This window comes from Astatotilapia calliptera, chromosome 20 (assembly GCF_964374335.1).
Source record: "Astatotilapia calliptera chromosome 20, fAstCal68.1, whole genome shotgun sequence".
Lineage (NCBI taxonomy): Eukaryota > Metazoa > Chordata > Actinopteri > Cichliformes > Cichlidae > Astatotilapia > Astatotilapia calliptera.
Window position 1 is genome coordinate 32,386,463 of NC_137441.1, and position 19,018 is coordinate 32,405,480.

At 40.8% G+C, this 19,018-nt stretch overlaps 1 protein-coding gene across 1 annotated transcript in view; it reads left to right on the forward strand.

The window, feature by feature from the left end:
* pex14 (peroxisomal biogenesis factor 14) overlaps positions 1 to 19,018 on the forward strand; it is a 45,273-nt gene that overhangs the window by 22,244 nt on the left and 4,011 nt on the right. Inside the window, exons 4-8 of the mRNA XM_026153687.2 lie at positions 3,044 to 3,166; positions 6,030 to 6,115; positions 7,882 to 7,984; positions 11,699 to 11,796; positions 17,164 to 17,255. Of these exons, the coding sequence (XP_026009472.2) occupies positions 3,044 to 3,166; positions 6,030 to 6,115; positions 7,882 to 7,984; positions 11,699 to 11,796; positions 17,164 to 17,255 (502 nt within the window). The remainder of the gene's footprint in view (positions 1 to 3,043; positions 3,167 to 6,029; positions 6,116 to 7,881; positions 7,985 to 11,698; positions 11,797 to 17,163; positions 17,256 to 19,018) is intronic.

Here is a 19,018-nt window from a genome sequence, read left to right on the forward strand (position 1 = left end):
GACAATGTCCAAGGCCTGCATGGAAGGTAAAGGGATTGATGTGGTTATAAATTACTCCACGGCGCCACCTAGCCTAGGCCTTGCCCACTTTGTCATCACTACAAGGCGATAAAGCAGGGAAATGAGAGCAGAGTCCCCTTTTTTAATACATAAATGAATACTCTATGAGAATGGTCATTATTTAGGGGCAATGTTCAAGCTGTTGAACAGAACCAAATGACATGTAGAATCTCCCTCGGCAGTATAGCTTGGGAAACAGTTTGAACCTCTCCTTAATAACCCATTGACCTCCATCTATTTATGACCCCTGGCTTGCATTTTTTTTCCCATAATATTCAAAATGTAAGTAATTTTCACTCAAGGGCAACTTCATAGTTCAGGCCTTGGAGGACAGCGAAAAAGGCATTCACCTTTTACCACACAAAATATTTTAGTAAGCAATTCTTATAATTGGCTGTCCAGGCTAGGTCTTGACCCATAAAGTCCAGAAGTGCCAGAATTGGAGAAATAGATTTAATGCTAGCGCCCTGCTGCCTCTTTGCCCTTAAAAAATACCCAGAGAATATGAGCCAGTGAAAATAGAGCTGTAAATAACCTGACGAGCAATGGGTTTTCCTTTAAATAAATACCGATCAGGTTTATGTTGAAAGACAATAGAAAACGTAGCCCAGATATGCAGTTTACAGTATTTATAGCTGTAATATCGAGGTGCCAGCACCGTAATTTCATGCCCCAATGAGAATGGCAAGGTCAAAGCAAATGCTTTGGCAGAGCATCTGCTAATACGGTGACTCATAAACAGGCACTGCGTGTATCAGGTGCACCAAATAATACAGTATAATGAAATACAGAATAGCTTTCCATTATTGTTGTTTTTTATGGTGTCGTCATTAGGTGTAATTTATGTCTTAAAAAATTCATCTCCCCACAGGTCGATCTGAAATGGGGGTCCAGGGGTCATTCCACAGGTTTTGGAACCCATAATAAATTTCACAATCCCTTTTTTGTCTTTTCCTTTTATATGTAAAACTCACTTTCACCTTGTTCCTTTTTCTTTGGGATCTGAGGGCTCTTTTGTTTGCTGTTGTCTTCCCCCACGGCAATAAACAGATCAGAGCCTCAAACACAACTTAGCAAGCTGTAATTTCACAGGAAATCAGCTTTTGGAATTTCCAGGTATTTTATTTTGATGTTGGGTAAAAAACAAAAACCTTTCATTTGCTGCGTAAACAACATCAAAGATGTGAAGAGCTATTAACATGTACATATATTGGTCTCAACAGCAGCCTAAATGTAGTTTTTTGTTTCCTTTTTAAAGACCTTAAATTTCAAGGTGAAGGGAAATTTCCTTTTTTTTTTTTGTCTCTTTTCTTTTGTTTTAATATATCTTGTCTTATTTGGTGAAACTGAGATCATCGCATGTCTCACTCAATAGTCTGTCACCATGTAGTCTGCTGCGGTCAGATGAAACAGGAGTCCAGGGACACATTATTGCTTATTTGACAGTGCAGTCTGACTGCACAAACTCAGCGCATGGCGCTCACCACTTCCTGGCACTCAGGACCTGCTCTGCTACAGGCTGGCCAATATTTGCCTTCAATTATTCAACAATTTTCATGGCCATTCCTTTGAGCATTTAAATAGGTGACTGGAGGGACCTCTCTTGGCATAAGCTTTCTGCTAGATTATCACAGGATTTGTTATTCTTTTGGCCTGCGGGTACATGCTCAAGTGTGAATTCAGATTTGCTTCACAGTTAAACACTTAAACAGGTATTCAAATGGGAGGACTTGTTTCTCTTTTCCTTTTTGTTTGTTTTAAATCACATCTTGTCCACCTTCAGAACTGAAACTTTCTGCTTTACATTTGACTTCTCATAAAACTTTCAATCCACATGGAGGTTATTGTATGCTGTCTCGTATAGGCCACTCTGGAGGTCAGTAGAAGAACTGTTATATCTCTGTGCAGATACTGTTCTGTTAATGAAAACGTGAAGCAGTCACTTGAAATACTGCATACGAACACTTTCCGTTCTCTCAATATCTCTGAAAAGATGGAGGAAGCATTAGGCAGCGCGTGTGAGAAACTAAATCCTGAGGGAATAGTTTAAGTAAAAGACTCTTTTACAAATCTGATTATCTATCATTAAGTAAGTGAAATTACAGAAGGAACTAATGGCTAAAATCTTGGAGAAGTATAAAATATTCTAATGTAAATTGTGTTGCGTCTTCATTATAAGGTGCTTTTCTCCATCTAAGAACTACAATATGTTCCAGTTTTGTTTTTTTGTCTTCAGCTTTCTCTTACTTGTTCTGCTATAAATGTGGGTTTTTTTTTTTGTTTTTTCCCCAGCATGTTTCATCAAAAGTTATAATTATTTTCTTTGTTTAGAGTAAGATGCTCATTAAAAGATGAGACCCACAGCAATGGCAGCATATGGTGGCTGAAATAAAATCCTTTCTTGCCACAAAAGGAGATGTTCATATTAGATTTTTTTTCCTCCTCCCCTCTGATTCTCCATCGGGGAGCCCTTTGCAATTTAATCATCACTAAAATCATTAAAAAGATCTGAAGATTAAATTATATTGGCATTTGCAAAATTATGTAATACATTTACATTACAATGAAGAAATTAAAATAATGCATTTTCACTGTCTGGGGTGTATGAAATCTCCACATGGGAAATATAACTGGAGAAGTGGACAGACTCTTATTTTCTTTGCCTTTGGTGGCAGTTAATAGGCTAGCAGAGTTTCAGATTTCACTGTGTGAACCTTTCCGCACTCTCTTCCTTTGATGGATGTCCCTGAATCAAAAACTCTCGCTGGAATTTCCGAATTATGAAATGAAAATACATTTTTGAGAAAGAGTCTTTGTGAAATTGAATGAGATTTGACATACTTTCTCTAAATTCTACTTGAAAGATTTGTGGGGGGCTTGGGAAGTATTTAAGCATACATTATGATAGCCAAAGAGCCATTTGGTTTTTCCCATTAAGGGAACATTTTTGCGAATGCCTTATAAGTGTGTGTCTTCATTACAGGCCTGACAGATGAAGAGGTAGAGTTGGCCATCCAGCGTTCTGGCTCCACAGAAGCACTGCCTCTGGTCCCTGCAGGGCCCGCACATCCACTCCATGCAGCTCAGCTCCCTCCTGCACCGCTCAGTGAGTACATATATCATTTTCTCAACTTTTTTAGCACCTGCAAATGCATGCATGCCCTACAGAAATAGTTTGAGACTTAAAGATTTGAGACTGAACAGAGATCCTTGTGCTTTGCAGATGTGTTGTTAGAGAGCTTCCCTCTTGCTTTTGTTAACCCTGTTTAGTTTAAATTATCTGTAGCTCCTCATATACCTCGCTCTTTACAAGTATTACGGTTATACGTAGCATACGACATATATTTCCTGCACTGTGGATTTAGACACAGGAAATATGAGCACAAGCTTATGAAGTCTCTTGCCATTCTGTTTCAAGGGGTTCCTCCTGGCGAGACCCCACACCACAACCTGTATCTTTATTACCTCAGGAGGTTATGAGTGCTGTCCACTGATTTACCAATGCAGAATGAAGTCCGCGTAATGCTTAACCCATATGACAATGATTCCAGATGTATTCCACCCTCATTTATTACCACACTGTCCTTGACTCCCCCAGCATCTCATGTTTTGTAATGAATGTGATGTTGATGGGATGGCCATGTAGTTAGGAAGACTCGCAGCTCTCTGTCCATAGTGGAGGGTTTTATATCAAAACGGCTATAAGGGAACTGCATAATGAGGTGAGAGCGCGGAGTCTTGTATGGGGGGTCATGCCGAAAAGAGGGGGCTACCTCCCTGTGATGTCCTTCTTATGGGGACGGTGCACAGGGACCCGCATCCATCTCTGTCGAAGTAATGGATACTCTGATCTCTATTTCCACACGGTAGAAGGACAGGAAGGCCTCCACTGAACCCAATAAATTTGAGAGGAGATTGGAAAAACGGGGGATGGAGACCACAGTTCCACAGCTTAAGTGACCAAATAAAAAAAAAAAGGACAAGTAGAAGTGGTATAGAAAAAAGGAGAGATGGGGAAAGAATGAAAGGTCCTAAAAGAGGAGAAAAGAGAAAGTGAAGACCCCTGGTGATGCAGTGAGGCTTGTTCAGGGTCAAACACCTATCCCAAGGACTTCCAGGCCTTTCAGATGCGCCGTATTCTGGGATAGGTGACAAGTCTATCTCAGCTATGTTGACGAAGACCTAAATTTATGTGGTTACCATATGGATGTTGGAGATTGATTCAAAATTTTCGATAGGAAAGGTTACAGGATCATTGCAGTGTGCTGCAAAAGCAATGAAATGTGCCCTTGAGATGGAGAATAAAGTAGCATTCACCTTGGAAATATACCATGTAGTCCTGTATGACAGCGGGTCTCTCATTTTATTTGCATGTAAAAATCACACAAGTGCTAAGGCACAAAATCAATCTGGTTTACTTACTTCAAGCCAGTAAACATGTACCACATAACCCATTAGGTGAAATCAGACCTGTAATAGAATATCAATGGTGTGCTTCAGTGGCCTAGCCTCTAATAATTTCCTATTCATTTTGGCCCCACCAGAGTAAATAAAGAAAAACTCATATATTTCCTCAAGACTTGTTTGTTGTTTAGTGACATTTTCAGTTGAATGCTTCTCCTCTTAAGAGGGGAATTTCCACTTTGACAGACAGTTGGCCTACCCAGATGACAGCTTGCACAATGACACACTTTCACATTATCTGTCATTCAGCAAGACAGCGACTTCTAAAAGCACAAATACACTCTCTCTTACCTTTCTGTTTAGTTTTGAAGGTTTATATATAAACACTGTATCTGCCCCTGTCACCCCCACCTGAAAGGCTACCATTGGAAGACAATGGTAGCCTTTAATAGAAAAGCACAATAAAGAGTGCATGTTTATTTCTGTAGGCTTAACCCTTATGGTTCAGATGTTCTGCTTAAACAGGGTTCATTATTATGTCATACACACAAGAGAGGTGAGTACAGTCCTGTTCAATATCAATTAAATGTCAACTGTTTTACCAAAACCAAAATATTTTGCAAAATACAAAGCTTTAAGCAAAAATGAAATGCAACAAAAGTGAACACACTTGTGATTACCAATACACAACTTGCGTAATCTTTGATTACTGAACAAAAAGTGTTTTTCATTTGACCTAATTGTGTTAGCATGGTCATAAAATGACCTGTGAATGCCACGACTTTCTTAGTTTTGCACTTCTGGGCTGTTTCTCCTGTATATGCGTGTCTTCATGAGGGCGCTACATGGAAAAGAACTGGAAAATGGGATTCTGAGAAAAGGATACTGGAAGATCAATGACCCTTTTAAAATCAGTGGCACTACAGTCTCAGCTGTAATCAGGAGCTATAGAATAAGCTGTAGTACCACTAATCAGAGCTGCTGTGGCTGTCCCGCTAAAACAACGCCAAGGACAATGTGTTATTTGCAATGACAGGCAAGTGCTCTAGACTTACCACAGGGGTTGTTAATGGAAAGAAGTGCTAGTTGGGTTATATTAAATGTTTAATCGTGCAAAGGTCAGTCAGCATTCTTAAAAGAAATTATGCAATACTTTTAATGCTGCATTTCAAGTTTTTGTGTCTTGTCTTGTATCCCGACTTCCTCCCCTCACTCCCAGCCAGTCACGGCGGGTGGCTGCCACTCCCTGAGTCTGGCTTTGCCCGAGGTTTCTTCCTGCTAAAAGGGAGTTTTTCTTTCCCACTGTCACCAAGAGTGCTTGCTCATAGGGGTCGTTTGGGGTTTTCTCTGTATTATTATTATTATTATTATTATTATTATTATTATTATTATTATTATTATTATTATTATAGGATCTTTACCTTACAACAGTATAAAGCACCTTGAGGACACTGTTGCTGTGATTTGGGGCTATATAAATAAGTTGAACTAGCACTCTCATGCAAAGTAGTGCATATGCATATTAATGTCAAAAGCTTAATGTTTAATCTTTCTTCTATGTCCAGGTCCAACGGGCTGCAGGTGGAGGGACTATGGTGCCCTTGCCATCATTATGGGGGGTATCACATTCTGTTTTTATCAGCTTTACAAGGCAAGTTACACGACCTCATTTTGTCTGTTTCATCACTGATTTATTTGTTTTAATGTGACCAATTGTTGTGCTGTTAATATGCCACATCCTGACATCTGTCTGCACTGCCTCTCCCTTATATCACATTAAAATTGGTTAGCGTTAGTTTATGATGAACTACGGTGCTAGAATAGAAGACGCCTCTGCACTATGTAACAGCACTTTGGTCTTGTTATTAAAGCTACCCTGCTTTACGTCAAAGCATGATGTCATCTGAGCACATTTTCTCCTCCCCTCAAACAGATATTTTTTTGCTTTAAAAACATCTGCTGACACCACACACAACTACTTTTTTCATTTATTTTTTTGACATTCTACAGTCTAAAAGTATTCACCGTTCTTTTTATTTTATTTTATTTTTTATCAGGCTTAGCAGCCCTTGAACAAGAGCTCAGGAGGCCCCTTGTCCCTGCTGACATTAATCCCATAGTAGTTGTTAGTAGTAGTCTGAGTGGCATGTGGAAGCCATTACTCTTGTTTTAAAGGAGGACAGGAGCTTTAGCAGTAGCTCTTGGACTAGGTGACAGCCCATTCTCCTTTGTGTATGGAGGAGAGAGAAGGGGAGCAGGTATCATGTATGTACATATTGCCCTGCTGACCATGTCAGATGCACTTGCTTTCCTTTAGTGCTGTTATGTCCTATTATTTCCTTTTTCATTACAGAGCTTTTCATAAAGCTGCACATGCACATTCACAGACTGTACCAGTCCACTGTTTCCCACATGCTGCAGTGTTGGCCAGCCACCGATCACCTGGGAGGTGGGATTCCCTGGTGGGACGGCACAGGTTGCTGTCATGTCACTAGTGTAGCGCCAGTCGCACCATATGTCCAGGCTTGTGCCCATACTTTATTTATGTTATGGTGCACCTTGTAAACACCACACTCTCAGCAACCCACTTATTAATTACCTCGTGTTGACACCCATTTAATCTTTTTCTCTAAAAAGTGTTTATTACTTGCACTGGTGTGGCTGCCTGCCACCTGAGCTGGAGAGAAAACCCGGCAGAGAGCTGGAAACTGGCAGTTACTCAGCCTTAAGAGCAAATAAACAAACACAGATATACAGATAATTTTAAGGCAGTTCAGTGGTTCCCTAAATGTATGTGCGGACATTAGCTTTATATGAAACATACATGAAAAGGACTGAGCGAGATGCTCACAAACTGCTCGTCTGGGTAACCCTCTCACTGGGCAGCAAACATCCTCATTTGGCTGTCAGATATACATATCATTTGGTAGAGTTTTGTTTATTTAGTGGCAGAGATGATAAACAGAGTGACATTGTTTTTGGTTTTGGAAGACTATTTTCAGTGTTCACCACCATGTTTTTCCCTGTAGGCTGGTCTCTTGCTTTTACTGTCCTTTTCACAGTTTCATTCTTTTTATAATGTTGAAAATATGCTTTTGGGCTTGCAGCTTTTTGCTTAGAAAAGCAGCAGGTTTTTGACTTTTCTGCTCTATATTTAAAATGACTAATCTGTTATCACAGTTGTTGATTTTCTTACCCACTAATGGTTTCAATACGAACGTGTGTACACACCTATTTTATCATCCGCTCTAGAAATCTTTTCACCTAATCATGCACTTTAGACAGTGACGCACAAGTCCAATAAAACAATGCCATTGACCCTGGACTGCCACGTCTAGGTGGCCCTGTCTTTTCCTCATCTTTCTCCCCCTATCCACTAGAGAGAAGTGTAATATTGTGCCATGCTTTTAATTGCAGAAATACATCCTTCCCCTCATTATGGGAAGCCGAGAGGACAAGGAGCATCTGCAGAGGATGGAAAGCAACATTGCGGCAATGAGTGGCACGCTGACACAGACAGGTGAAGATTAATATCTTCATCACTTTCTCCCTCCTTAACATTTTCCCTCATTTATCTGTCGCCAAAATCGGGGGCCCTGCGCGTTTTTAACAAATGACGCCGCTGTCATTTCGCTTTAATTTGAAATTGCTTGTTTACTGTCAGGCTCGGGCTCAATTAATTACGTTTCGCTGAAAAGCTCTTAACCTCGGAATATTAATGAGGAGTTGGGAAATGACAACTTTTCTTCCACCCCACCCATCCCGTCTCACTCCCCCCTTCCATCCATCTCTCCCCCACCCTTCCGCCCTGCACCAACCTCACCCCCATCCAAACCTCCATCGCCACCATCATCATCATCCACCCTCTTCCCCATAGGTGGGCATAAAGTTCATTTTAATTTTGTGCGCGCGTGTATGTGTCTGTTTGTGTTTGTGTGCATGATGTGCACGAGTCGCAGTGGCACTGTGTGGCGTCTGGGCTCAGCGCTGGGCCTGGTGTGATTAAGTGCATGGTGACAGGTGCGGCTCCCATGTTGGACAGGTGAGGAATCTCAACCTGGCTGTCAGACGTGGAGGGAGAGAAAGAAGCGGGGAGAGAGATGCTTTCCGTGCTCTTCGTCAGTATAATTAAAAATCCAGGGAGGCGTAAATGAGAGAGGCACTCTGAGAAACTTTGGTCTCGTTAGCAGTAGTGTTAAACTAGAGTGTGTTTTTCACCGGAAAGCTACCAATCCCCATTTCAGACAGGTGGCTCTGGCACACCGTATTGTTTGTTTTGTGTTAATGATAATAATTAAAAGGCATTTTATTTCCAAGGTGCCTTTTCAGATTCTTTAAATTAAACCAAATGTTCCGGAGTTCTAAAACATGCAAGGTTATAGGGTATTAAATGAAACATTAATGCCACTTCTTAAAAGAAAGTCGCACTGTTTAGGTAAGCTTTGTCTCAAATGTTATTTGGTAGGCCTTAATGAATTTTTTAAAATTCATATTTCATTTGTAAAACAGGTGTAAATCTTATATTATTAATCTATTAGTAAATTGTTTACGTCTCTCACTTGTTTTTCAGGCTCTATAGTGAGAGACCTGTGTTTATGTAGATTTTTTTTTTTTAGCCTGAGAGACAAAGAGGGGCTGAACTTGATTATAAATACGATCTGATTATTTTAAATACAGACATCCTTTGTTTGATTTTCCCGTCATCTCCAAATGAAAACAAATCGAGAATCTGAGTTTATGGCTTCTGTCACGGACCAACGTAGTGCAGATGAAAATATGGCTGTTATCATTTTATCCAGTCACACCCATGCTATTGTTTTCTGGCTGGCAAAGGTAGGTGGAGGGCTGCAATTGTGTAGGATCGCGTGCAAGGTGTGCCGCCCTGAATCTGATTAACAAATATATGTTCTTTTATGGTCATTTTCTCCCAACTATGCAAACACATTTCCTCTGGCTACTTCACTGCCCATTCTTGCTCTACTTATCACTGATTGGAGATTTGCCAACTTGCAAACCCTGTTTTGTTTGCTACCAAAGACAGGATTTCTCAGTAAAAGTTTATTTTTTTCCCCTCTCCCAGTGTGAAGGTGAGACTCTAAAGGGAGAGAAAAAAAACACAGGTCTTTTCTTCAGTCAATAGAGGGAACTAATTTGCTATGACTGCAGTAGCCACACTGCTATTGTAGTTAATGACTGTTGTAGTTAACAGTTGGGGAGAGGGGTTGCAATTACACTGAGAGTTTTCTCCCCCTGCTTTCTCTTTGTCTTCCTCTCCCTCTCGCTCCTCTCTGCACTGAGTAATAGCGACCGACTGCCTCGCCGCTGCCAATTGCTCGAACCTCCTTTTGTTAAAGTTCATGTGTTTCTCTAGTGCCAGGCGCAATGAGGTGATGTATCCTTTTGAATGGGGACTACATTAGTCTCTCTCGCCAGCCTCAGCTCAAGAGTAAGGGCCTTGACTCCCATTATGATTTGCCTACAACTTCACACAGACAATTAATGAATGGATCTTGGAACTACTTCAGCGCGCCCAGGCTGTAATGGAATTGTGCGGCTGTTTGGGCACTCTTTGTTGGTGGGAGCCATATTGGTGACCAGCTGGCCATTAAAGACAGAGACAGGCCTGGACATATGTAGTGTACATTATATTGAGGTATTTACTGAATAATTTACTGAATGCACAATGTGCATCCCTCTCACAGCAGCTGCAAGCACCACACATCATCTTGCCTCTGATTCTCTCTAACACAAATGCATGCACACACGCACACATCGCAGCTACAGCCTCCTTCTGATTCATGCCTGGCCAAAGTCATTGACTTTATTAATATTCCTGGCTTCATATCTGTGATAACTGGGAATACGAGTCTAAGCCGTACAAAAGAGTCAACTTTCTGGAGAGACATTAAAAAGAGTTTAGCTGCGGACGGCTGAAAATGCAGTGGCGTTGGTAATTCGGGAGGCACAGCATTACAGGCTGGCAGAGTGACCCACACATCTGGATAAGCTGTTTTGTGGTAAGGTGGAATCGCAGACTAATAGGGCAGCTCTCGGTTTAAAGTGCACACCCCGTCATAGTAACACCTTTTTAAGCACGGGTTGCCATACCATTTAATTTTATTGCCGTCTTTAGAAAGGTTGGTCGCACTCTGGATTACAAAACTCACTGAAAAACTGAAACTGTTTGCACAAAAGTCTCCAGCCCCAACCGGCAGTCCTGCTCGAACTCGTATTCTGTAGAAAGCTTGAAAAGATCAAACGTTTAAGCACCCCACCTATATTGATACAACTCCACCCATTTAAACACAGGTGTCACTGCAAGATATTAGTGTCTTTGAAAGATCAAATATTTTGTCTGTGCTGGTTTTTCAAAAGAAGCCCAGCTCCAAAGCTAGGCGCTCTGTCTTTTGTCCTGGCCTGGGTTAATGTGAGAGCAGGGGTTCTTTACATCCCGTCCAGCCGGCTGCAGCACAGGCTTTTAACCATTGGCCTGACAACCTCAGCAGTGGACCGCCACAATATCTGTTGATGTTAATCCTATTAGGCTTGATTTAACACTTTACACGCCCATGATTTATATGAATGTTTATTGGTTTTCTGTAATATAATCAGCTCGGGGAAACTTAATGCATTGTTTGGTAATACACGCGTGACTGGAAGCAGGGGCAACAAACTGTGCCTGGTGTTATTTGAAATCATACACCTTCCTCCAACACCAACACTTGAACTAATTCAATCTTCAAAGTCAATGGAAAAAGAACAATATTTATTAGGATTAGGGGGGACATTTTGTCTGGCAGCCTCCTCCCAAATGAGAGCCTTGTTTTTTTCCTTTGTTGATCGTTTGAGGATTTAAAGATGCATTAGAAGGCAGTGTCTGGGTGGATAATGGAAGGTTAGAGACTGTTATTTGATTTAAGTTCAGACACTAGAGATTAATACCTCCATCCTATGTGCCCCCTCCTTCCCACTATCTACCCCCGACGCCTCGGACCAAAAAGCTGCGACTAAAGTTACCCGGTATTAGCTTTGATTACAATTCTCAGAGGGCCGCTTTGATCAGTGACTCGAGTCTCATCGGTTCTGTCATTGTGGAAAGAAAACAGTTGTTTTGTATCAATTAAATAACTTCATCATAAAACATAAAGCTGCGCGTCTTTTTTTTTCTTTCTTTCTTTTTTAAAAGACTAACTTGAATCACTTTGTCATCTCTTACTCTGCTTGTTCTTCACAGTCAGCCAGCTGCAGCAGACCCTGCTCTCTATCCAGGAGGTGCTGGTCCAGCAGCAGCAGAAAATCCAGGACCTCTCCCAGGAACTAGCTGCATCACAGGTGGGTAGCAGTTTATCAGGAACTCTGTATCCTTCACTTGACAGCCCCAGCAATTTGTTAGAAGACCACCAATACTGAGGTAGAAATCTGGCGTTGTACCTGATAGCGTCGTGTTCCTCTTTTGCCGGTTTTACTGGTCAGCTTTTAGAACACGTACTACATAAAGCTGTGGCCAGTTTAGAATTAAACTAAGTTAAATCTTAATCTGTCCATTCATTAAAGCATGAAAGTTTTTATTCATTACATGTTTATTGTGGACTAACATCGGTGTAATGAAACAACTTTGCGGTGCTGACAGTAAGCGAGGCCACGCTGCAGTTTGGACACCTTTTTAAAGGTCCGTTATTTTGTGATTGATGTTTTTGAGGAAAGCTAGACGGGCAGTAACTTTGGAATTGCAGAAGAGCTCGGTAAACGTGAGGTTGCAGCTCAAAATCTCCAGATTGATGAGGAGAGGGAGGAGGTTTTCTCGAGGCCTCTGTGTACTAAAATCTTTGAGTCATAACTACCCAAGACAGACAGCCTTATTATACTGTATATCATCAGAACACAAGCTACAAAAAAATAAGGTGCAGCTCATCATGGGACCATAATCTTTAACCATATCGTTCCTCTTTGCCTTGATTTTTATAGTCGCTGTCCATAATCTCCTCAGAATTGTAAGTGTTTAGGAGAATCGGACTGAGTGATTGTTCTAAAACTTATGTGCAGGGATGAAATGTTGCTTGCTTTTTATAACGGCGCTCATAAATTGCTTTATGATCTCTGGGCTCTAAAAATTGCCTTGGAAGAGACAATCTTAGACAATGTTTTATGTCCACAGCTTGTTAAGCACATGGGTGTGTAACTGAAGCATCTGGATATGGCAGGAAAACATATGTGGACACATCTGCTTCGGCACAAACAAGGAGGAAAAATATGGATAACTTCCCTGGACGGGGTTCATCAAAAACTGAAGACTCAGAGCTCTTTTTTGTTCTTTCAGGATCTGAGCTGCACATTGTCTCTGTGTAGCGTAGAACGAACACATTGATGGACTAAATCAGCATGTATGATGGGACCTGTGATCTGATTTGATCCCACGCTGAGCTGAAACAGAACTATCTAAGATAGCGTACAGGAGGCCCCGTTTAAACAATGAGTTTCTTCCGGCACAAAGCAGTGTTATTTATTTTATTTATCTCTAAATCACAGATTGGATTAAAAAGTGTCCCCTTCATTTGCTATGAGTGCCTTGTTGGACAGCAGTAGTGTATAAAAAGTATATTTCCCATCAAAACACCCATTAAACAAATCATAAACTCTGCTTTATAGTTATAGTGTTGATCTTAAATTTTCCCTGCGAGTCGGCACGAGGCCCCTCTGTTGTCTCAGGCCGCGGGGGGAAATTGGAAAATTGTTTTCAGGTCCGGCATTTTTGATGAGAAACACATGTTGGAGCTGGGGAGCTACTTATCATTCACCGTTTGTGGCTTTCAGGGTTTGCTTCACCACACTGCTCAAAGCGCGCCACGCTTAGCAATTATACCTCTCAACGCGGAAATGTGCCTTTAACCCAAAACACATGGAGACTTCTGTTTCCTCAGCTGCTAAGTAAACATTTCTCGTAGTCTGAAACCGCTCAATTGCGGAGCGCGTCTACTGTCCCTAAACTGGGGACCTCATTATGGAAGTGAGTTTAAATACTCTCGCACACACACACACACAACATAGGCTGATTCTGCACATTTCCAGGCTTGAAAGCCTGGGACAGTTTCCCTCTTTTTCACTTTTCTCTCCGTTAAAATGATCCTGTAAAGACATGCTGTTCTATTCTACTTCTGCTGTTAAGCATAGATTTGCCTCAGGATGATTCATCCCTGATGTTAAACAGCCAAGTCTATTTCTGCTCTATTATCATTACAAATCTGCCTGTTAACTGTGTTTGCCCTGCTGTCTCAACTCACTGATGGCTCTCTTTATTAGTGGATACTACATAGAAGATTAGAAACCGTCTCTTTGGCTTGCGTAAGACGAACTGCCAGTAGGAAAGTGCATAAATAGAGTGAAATCAATTGCACTGTACCAGTGTTTCCACTCAAAAACACTCCTCTGGGGAGTTCCTTTTGAAGCTAATTCCATCATAAATATACATGTGTTACAAGAAAACACACTGTCTGCCGGCGGAATAACTGTGAATTAATTTGCCTTCAGACACTCTTAAACAAGGCTTGTTAAAGATCTTATCTTGTTGCTAATGGTCCACAGGCATTTATCTTCATTTAGCCAGATGCGCTGCCATCCTTGGGTGCTGCTAGATTTGGTCTTTTTTTTTCTTTGCTTGTAATATATATTTTTCTTTTTTCCCCCTCTTTTTCCTGAAGCACTTAGTTAACCAGCAGACCCCATCACACGCACGCATCCACCCGAGACACATTAGTTACACGGCTTTTAAACCAGTTAGAGGAAATCTTTACTTTGAGCAGTATTTACACAGTAAAAGAAACCGCATCCATCCAGCACAGAGGCGGTTGATAATTTAATAGGTGGCACCTCCCTGCTAGATTGACTTTGCGTTATTTGGGTTTTGGTTGCTGGGTTTATTTGTTTTTTGGTTGTTTGTTTTTATGCATAATGCTCTTTGCGATTTAAAGAGCCAAGTGGAGAATTATGTTCTCCAGTCCTTAGGCCACACAGAGCCCTGCACCTGTACACCAGGAAGTGCAGTAAAAGTCAAACATGAGGGGGGAGGGGATGCACAGGCATAGCTCTGAAGATTTGTTTTAGCATACAAAGCAAAACTCTAGAAATGGAGCTCTGAATACAAGGCTATGGTAGTAGTTTAGCAAATCATGTATTTGTGTTGATGAAGTGAACTGAAAAAAAATTAAAAATATGAATTATTTACCTAGAGGTATCCAATCCATGTCCCCATACTAGGAACCAAAATCTAATTTTGGATGCATCTCTTTATAGTGACAGAGGAGTCAGTATCCGAATCTCAAAATATATATGTAAATATGGTATATAAGTGTATACAGTTCAAAACAAAACACAAGGACGCATGCATTTGCATAAGAAAAGCATTTCAACAAAAGCAACATATATCAAAGTACATTTAAAAATGAATAACATAGGCAAAAAACCCCACGGCTGCCGTGGTGTATAATAGCACACAGGTCGGATTCTGCACTGTAATGGCTGGAAAGAGCTGGAAGTGTCTCTTAAAAGATGTTTTTGTAATCAAAGCTGCTGAGAAATTGCAGCGGTTAAATATTTTGATCAGCAGTTTGTTAAAACATCACAACTGACACAGTCGTGCGGTCTATTGGACATGTGTCAGCACTTCAGGTGGGGCTTTTAAAGCGAGGCGTACTTCAATTCTCTGCAGTCACTGATACCCCCACCACTCAGCCTCCATCCAAACACCCAGTGCACTTAACACACGATTCTTACACAATGTGTGTGTGTGTGTATATATATATATACTGACATAATGTATCTCAGAGCTGAAATCCAGCCCTGGCCCAACATTTAATTAGGTTTCTTCAGACTTAATAAGACATATGTCAGAGTTAGTGTTGTGTGACAAGCCTTGATGTGAGATATTATATGGCGCTGCTCTGTAGATAATGCATATTATGTATGTAGCTGGTGGTTAACAAGTCTGCTCTAAAGCCTTCTTTTCTAATGTTATGTGACATAAGTATATAGAAATCATTACAATTCACTTATTCGGAGTAATCGGCCCTTTTTCTTCAGTTGATTCTGCGCCTTGGAAATCTTTTAGCTCAGCCTACACAGCAATTAATTTTTTTCCCATCATAAAATGAGAGAGAAGCAGAATTCAGCCTTATTATACGGGTGCCTTGGGGAGGCGAGGGATTAAGATGGTTCTAATGAGGTGACGGCTGTAATAAGAGTGTCTTCAGCAGGCCTCCAATGCACCACCTCTAAAACACGACTCCTTATCAGCAAGGTTTAGGAGCGATAAGAGCCCCCCCCCTCAAAAAAAAAACCCTCTTTCCCACTCGCCTCCTTTTCTGTCTCCCTTCACTTCTCCTCCTCTGCCTCCTTCCATCCACTGTAAATGAGTCTGATCCCTTTCAGATGTGATTCAATTAATTTCTCTTAGATTTAATTACAAGCGAAAGAGTCCAAGTTATCCCTCTCCCCTCGATAGGGGGTCCACGCTTCCTAACAAGCTTCCTCTGGTGAGTCAGGAGAGTCTTAATTACAGTTTTTACTTTTCTTTTATCCCACTTTTTCCCTTGTCTGCTCCTTCTACTCCCTCTGGTCTTGCCAGTTTATCCTCACGCATGTTTGTATTTTGTGTGCAGGACTAGACTAAGAATGGTTAGCAGTTATCTACTTAACACCTTGCAAAACATTTTCATGGTTAGATAATCGAGTCTCGCCGCAGGCTACGTACATCTGTGCGCAGTTCTTCCAAAGAATGACATTTCCTTTTCAGGTAGCTTTATTTGAATAGTTTTGAAGGGCAGTGTAAAAATTTATGGACTTCTGTGTAACAAATGTCTTTTGTTTTGTTTTCCCGCTCCTGCCTTGTAAATCATTATTTGATGCCTTCTGAAGACTCACTTTTTTTCCTTTTTTCTTTTTTTTAACATGCATAACCCACTGAAAACATCGGTTTCAGGTGCAAGCAGGCAGGGCCTGCAGGTTCTTCCTCATTTCCATGTTTGTTGTTCAGTTAGTAGTTTTATCATTCCAGGCCTTTATCAAAACTCCCTATTTTACAGCTGTCTCAGTCAAAGTCCAGCTTGTTCCTTAAAAAAAATTGCTGCAGAGACAGATTTTCAGCAGCAATTTGCCATTCAAATACTTTTCCATTATACCCTTTAACATTTCATGCTGCACCAATGCCCGTGTATGGCTACACACGCCTTTGATAAAAGACAAAAAGGACAAAACAAACTGCTAAGCTTTGGTCTGCCTCCATGAATGTGGCTATTGTTCAAGATAGTCATTATCCAAAACACAACACACTGGCCTAATCTTTTCTAGATAGTATGGAAAATTATGTAAAAACAGCATGATTCACACTCACTGGACTTTCTGACGCCATAAAGGTGGATACAGTGAGATTGTTTGTCCTTTTTTGTCATCGCCGGCAGTAGGCAGTTGTGAGGTTGTTATGGTGACGGATGACCTGACTACACACAAACATGTGGCTTTTAGCATTTGCATCTACCATGTTTGTTTACCAGCCGGCCTTTTTTTTTTTTTTTTAAGAACCTTTTTTATTAACTCATATCGTTGAAATCAATCATAGAGGAGCTGTTGAAAGTCCTACAGAAAGCTCAATTGTGCTGAAACCCTGAACAGTGCTCGTGTGTGCGTGTTTCACTTGTATTTTTCCTACAGGCCTCGTCCTCAACGAGCCGCATCCTGGACAGCCAAACAGTAGGAGAGCTGAAGGCTGAGATCATCTCTTTGAAGGGCTTACTGCTCAGCAGGTAACAAAGTTATCCCGACCCCTGTCACATGAAACAGGCCAGGTGTGCGCGTGTGTGTGTGTGCATTGAAAGGCTTAGGACTTGGTGTTTTTTTGCACATTTGAGTTCCTTAATGCAGTCCATTTGAACTGTGTGACGGTGTAAAACTGGGACAAAGCACCATCAGTATGATATGCAATTTGATTCATAAAACAACTCATTTGTTAGCATGTGGTAGCTCTTATTCAGATGTGATTTTTGACAGCACTAGGGGTGGGTTTTGATGATCGATTTATCGATTAAAATCGATTCTGGCTCAGATAACGTGATATCGATTCATTAAAATCCTGAATCGATTTTTTAATATAAATTTATTTTGCCCTAAATGCCAGAATCTCAGGTGAAACCTCACAAAATTTCAACAACCACCAAACAGCTAAAACAGTGAATAAGAGCAGGAACACGGATTCTGCACATAAATGTAAACACAAAGCTCGGACCCACCGACGGATCAGAATCAGTGAGATGTCGCCTTTCTCACGGTTGGGGCTGAAAGCCGACAGCTCGCTGATTCTGATGTTTCGGCGGGTCCGCGCTTTGTGTTCACGCCCTTTTTGCGCTGATTCTAAAGCTGTTAGTTTGATCTCTCTCCAAACAATATTGACCGAACCAGCAGCAAAAGAAGATCCAAACTACGCTTCACATAAACATCGTCATGGATTCCCTCTGACTTTTGCTGTTTTGCTTCCAACATGATAAAATCACACGTCATGCACAGCTCTCTCTCTCTTGCTCTCTCTGTACTTCAAGAACAGTTTCCTGTCTAAAAATCTGTTTTCTGTATTATTCGCTTGCTTGTTACGCTCAAATCTACCGTTATTTGCAGCGCTGTCGGCCGCTGTTTTTTTTCCCTTTTACTTACTTCCAAAAAGAAAACCTAATTTCTGCTGTTCAATGGGCTACTGAACAAATTGAAACTTTTTAAAATTATGCAAAATGCAAAACGCCGTGTCTCTACTAAAACCGCTGTAACTTCAGAGGTAATGTTCATATGTTGATTAATGGTTTTCTTTCGTTTTTGATGTACTGCAGAGTATTTTTATAAAATCCCAGGCCAGGAAAATCACCTTCATGTTTTTCTGTGTTTTATCTTCAGCTACTTTGACACAAAGGCTTCTGCTGTGATGCTCACACCTTTTATAAAGTCTTGCGAGTGTCAGCTTCCTTTTTATAGATACAAAAAAATGTAAATGTACTGATCTTAATTAGAATATTTCTGACTGTCTGAGGCAAAATTTCCCAGATACAAATCGAATTGAATCGAATCGTTTCGGGACCTTGTGAATCAGAATCGAATCGATTCTAGAAATCAGTGACGATACCCAGCCCTAGATGTCACGTCTTTTACACCACACATTAAATCAAATTTAAACTGCCTATCCAACACCTTAAGTTTACACCTGCACCTGGTTATTTCATTTCATTGAAACTTGTTTTGGTTTGTGTAGAGTTAATAGAAGCTACTGACACATTATAATATATATTTTTAAATGTGTATTTCTAATGCAACACCTAGCAGCAATTGTATCATATTTGCAGATGTTGTACATTAACTTTGAGCGTGACAGTTATTTGGTGACTATTAAACATACCTTGACAAATTTACATTCAGTGAACAGTGATCTGTTGTCATCACATCACTAAAGCCTGTTTGCTGAGTAAGGCTGTGAGATACGGTTGTTAATGTTAGTGGACCGAAACTCAAAGTCCATATTTTGTCCCTG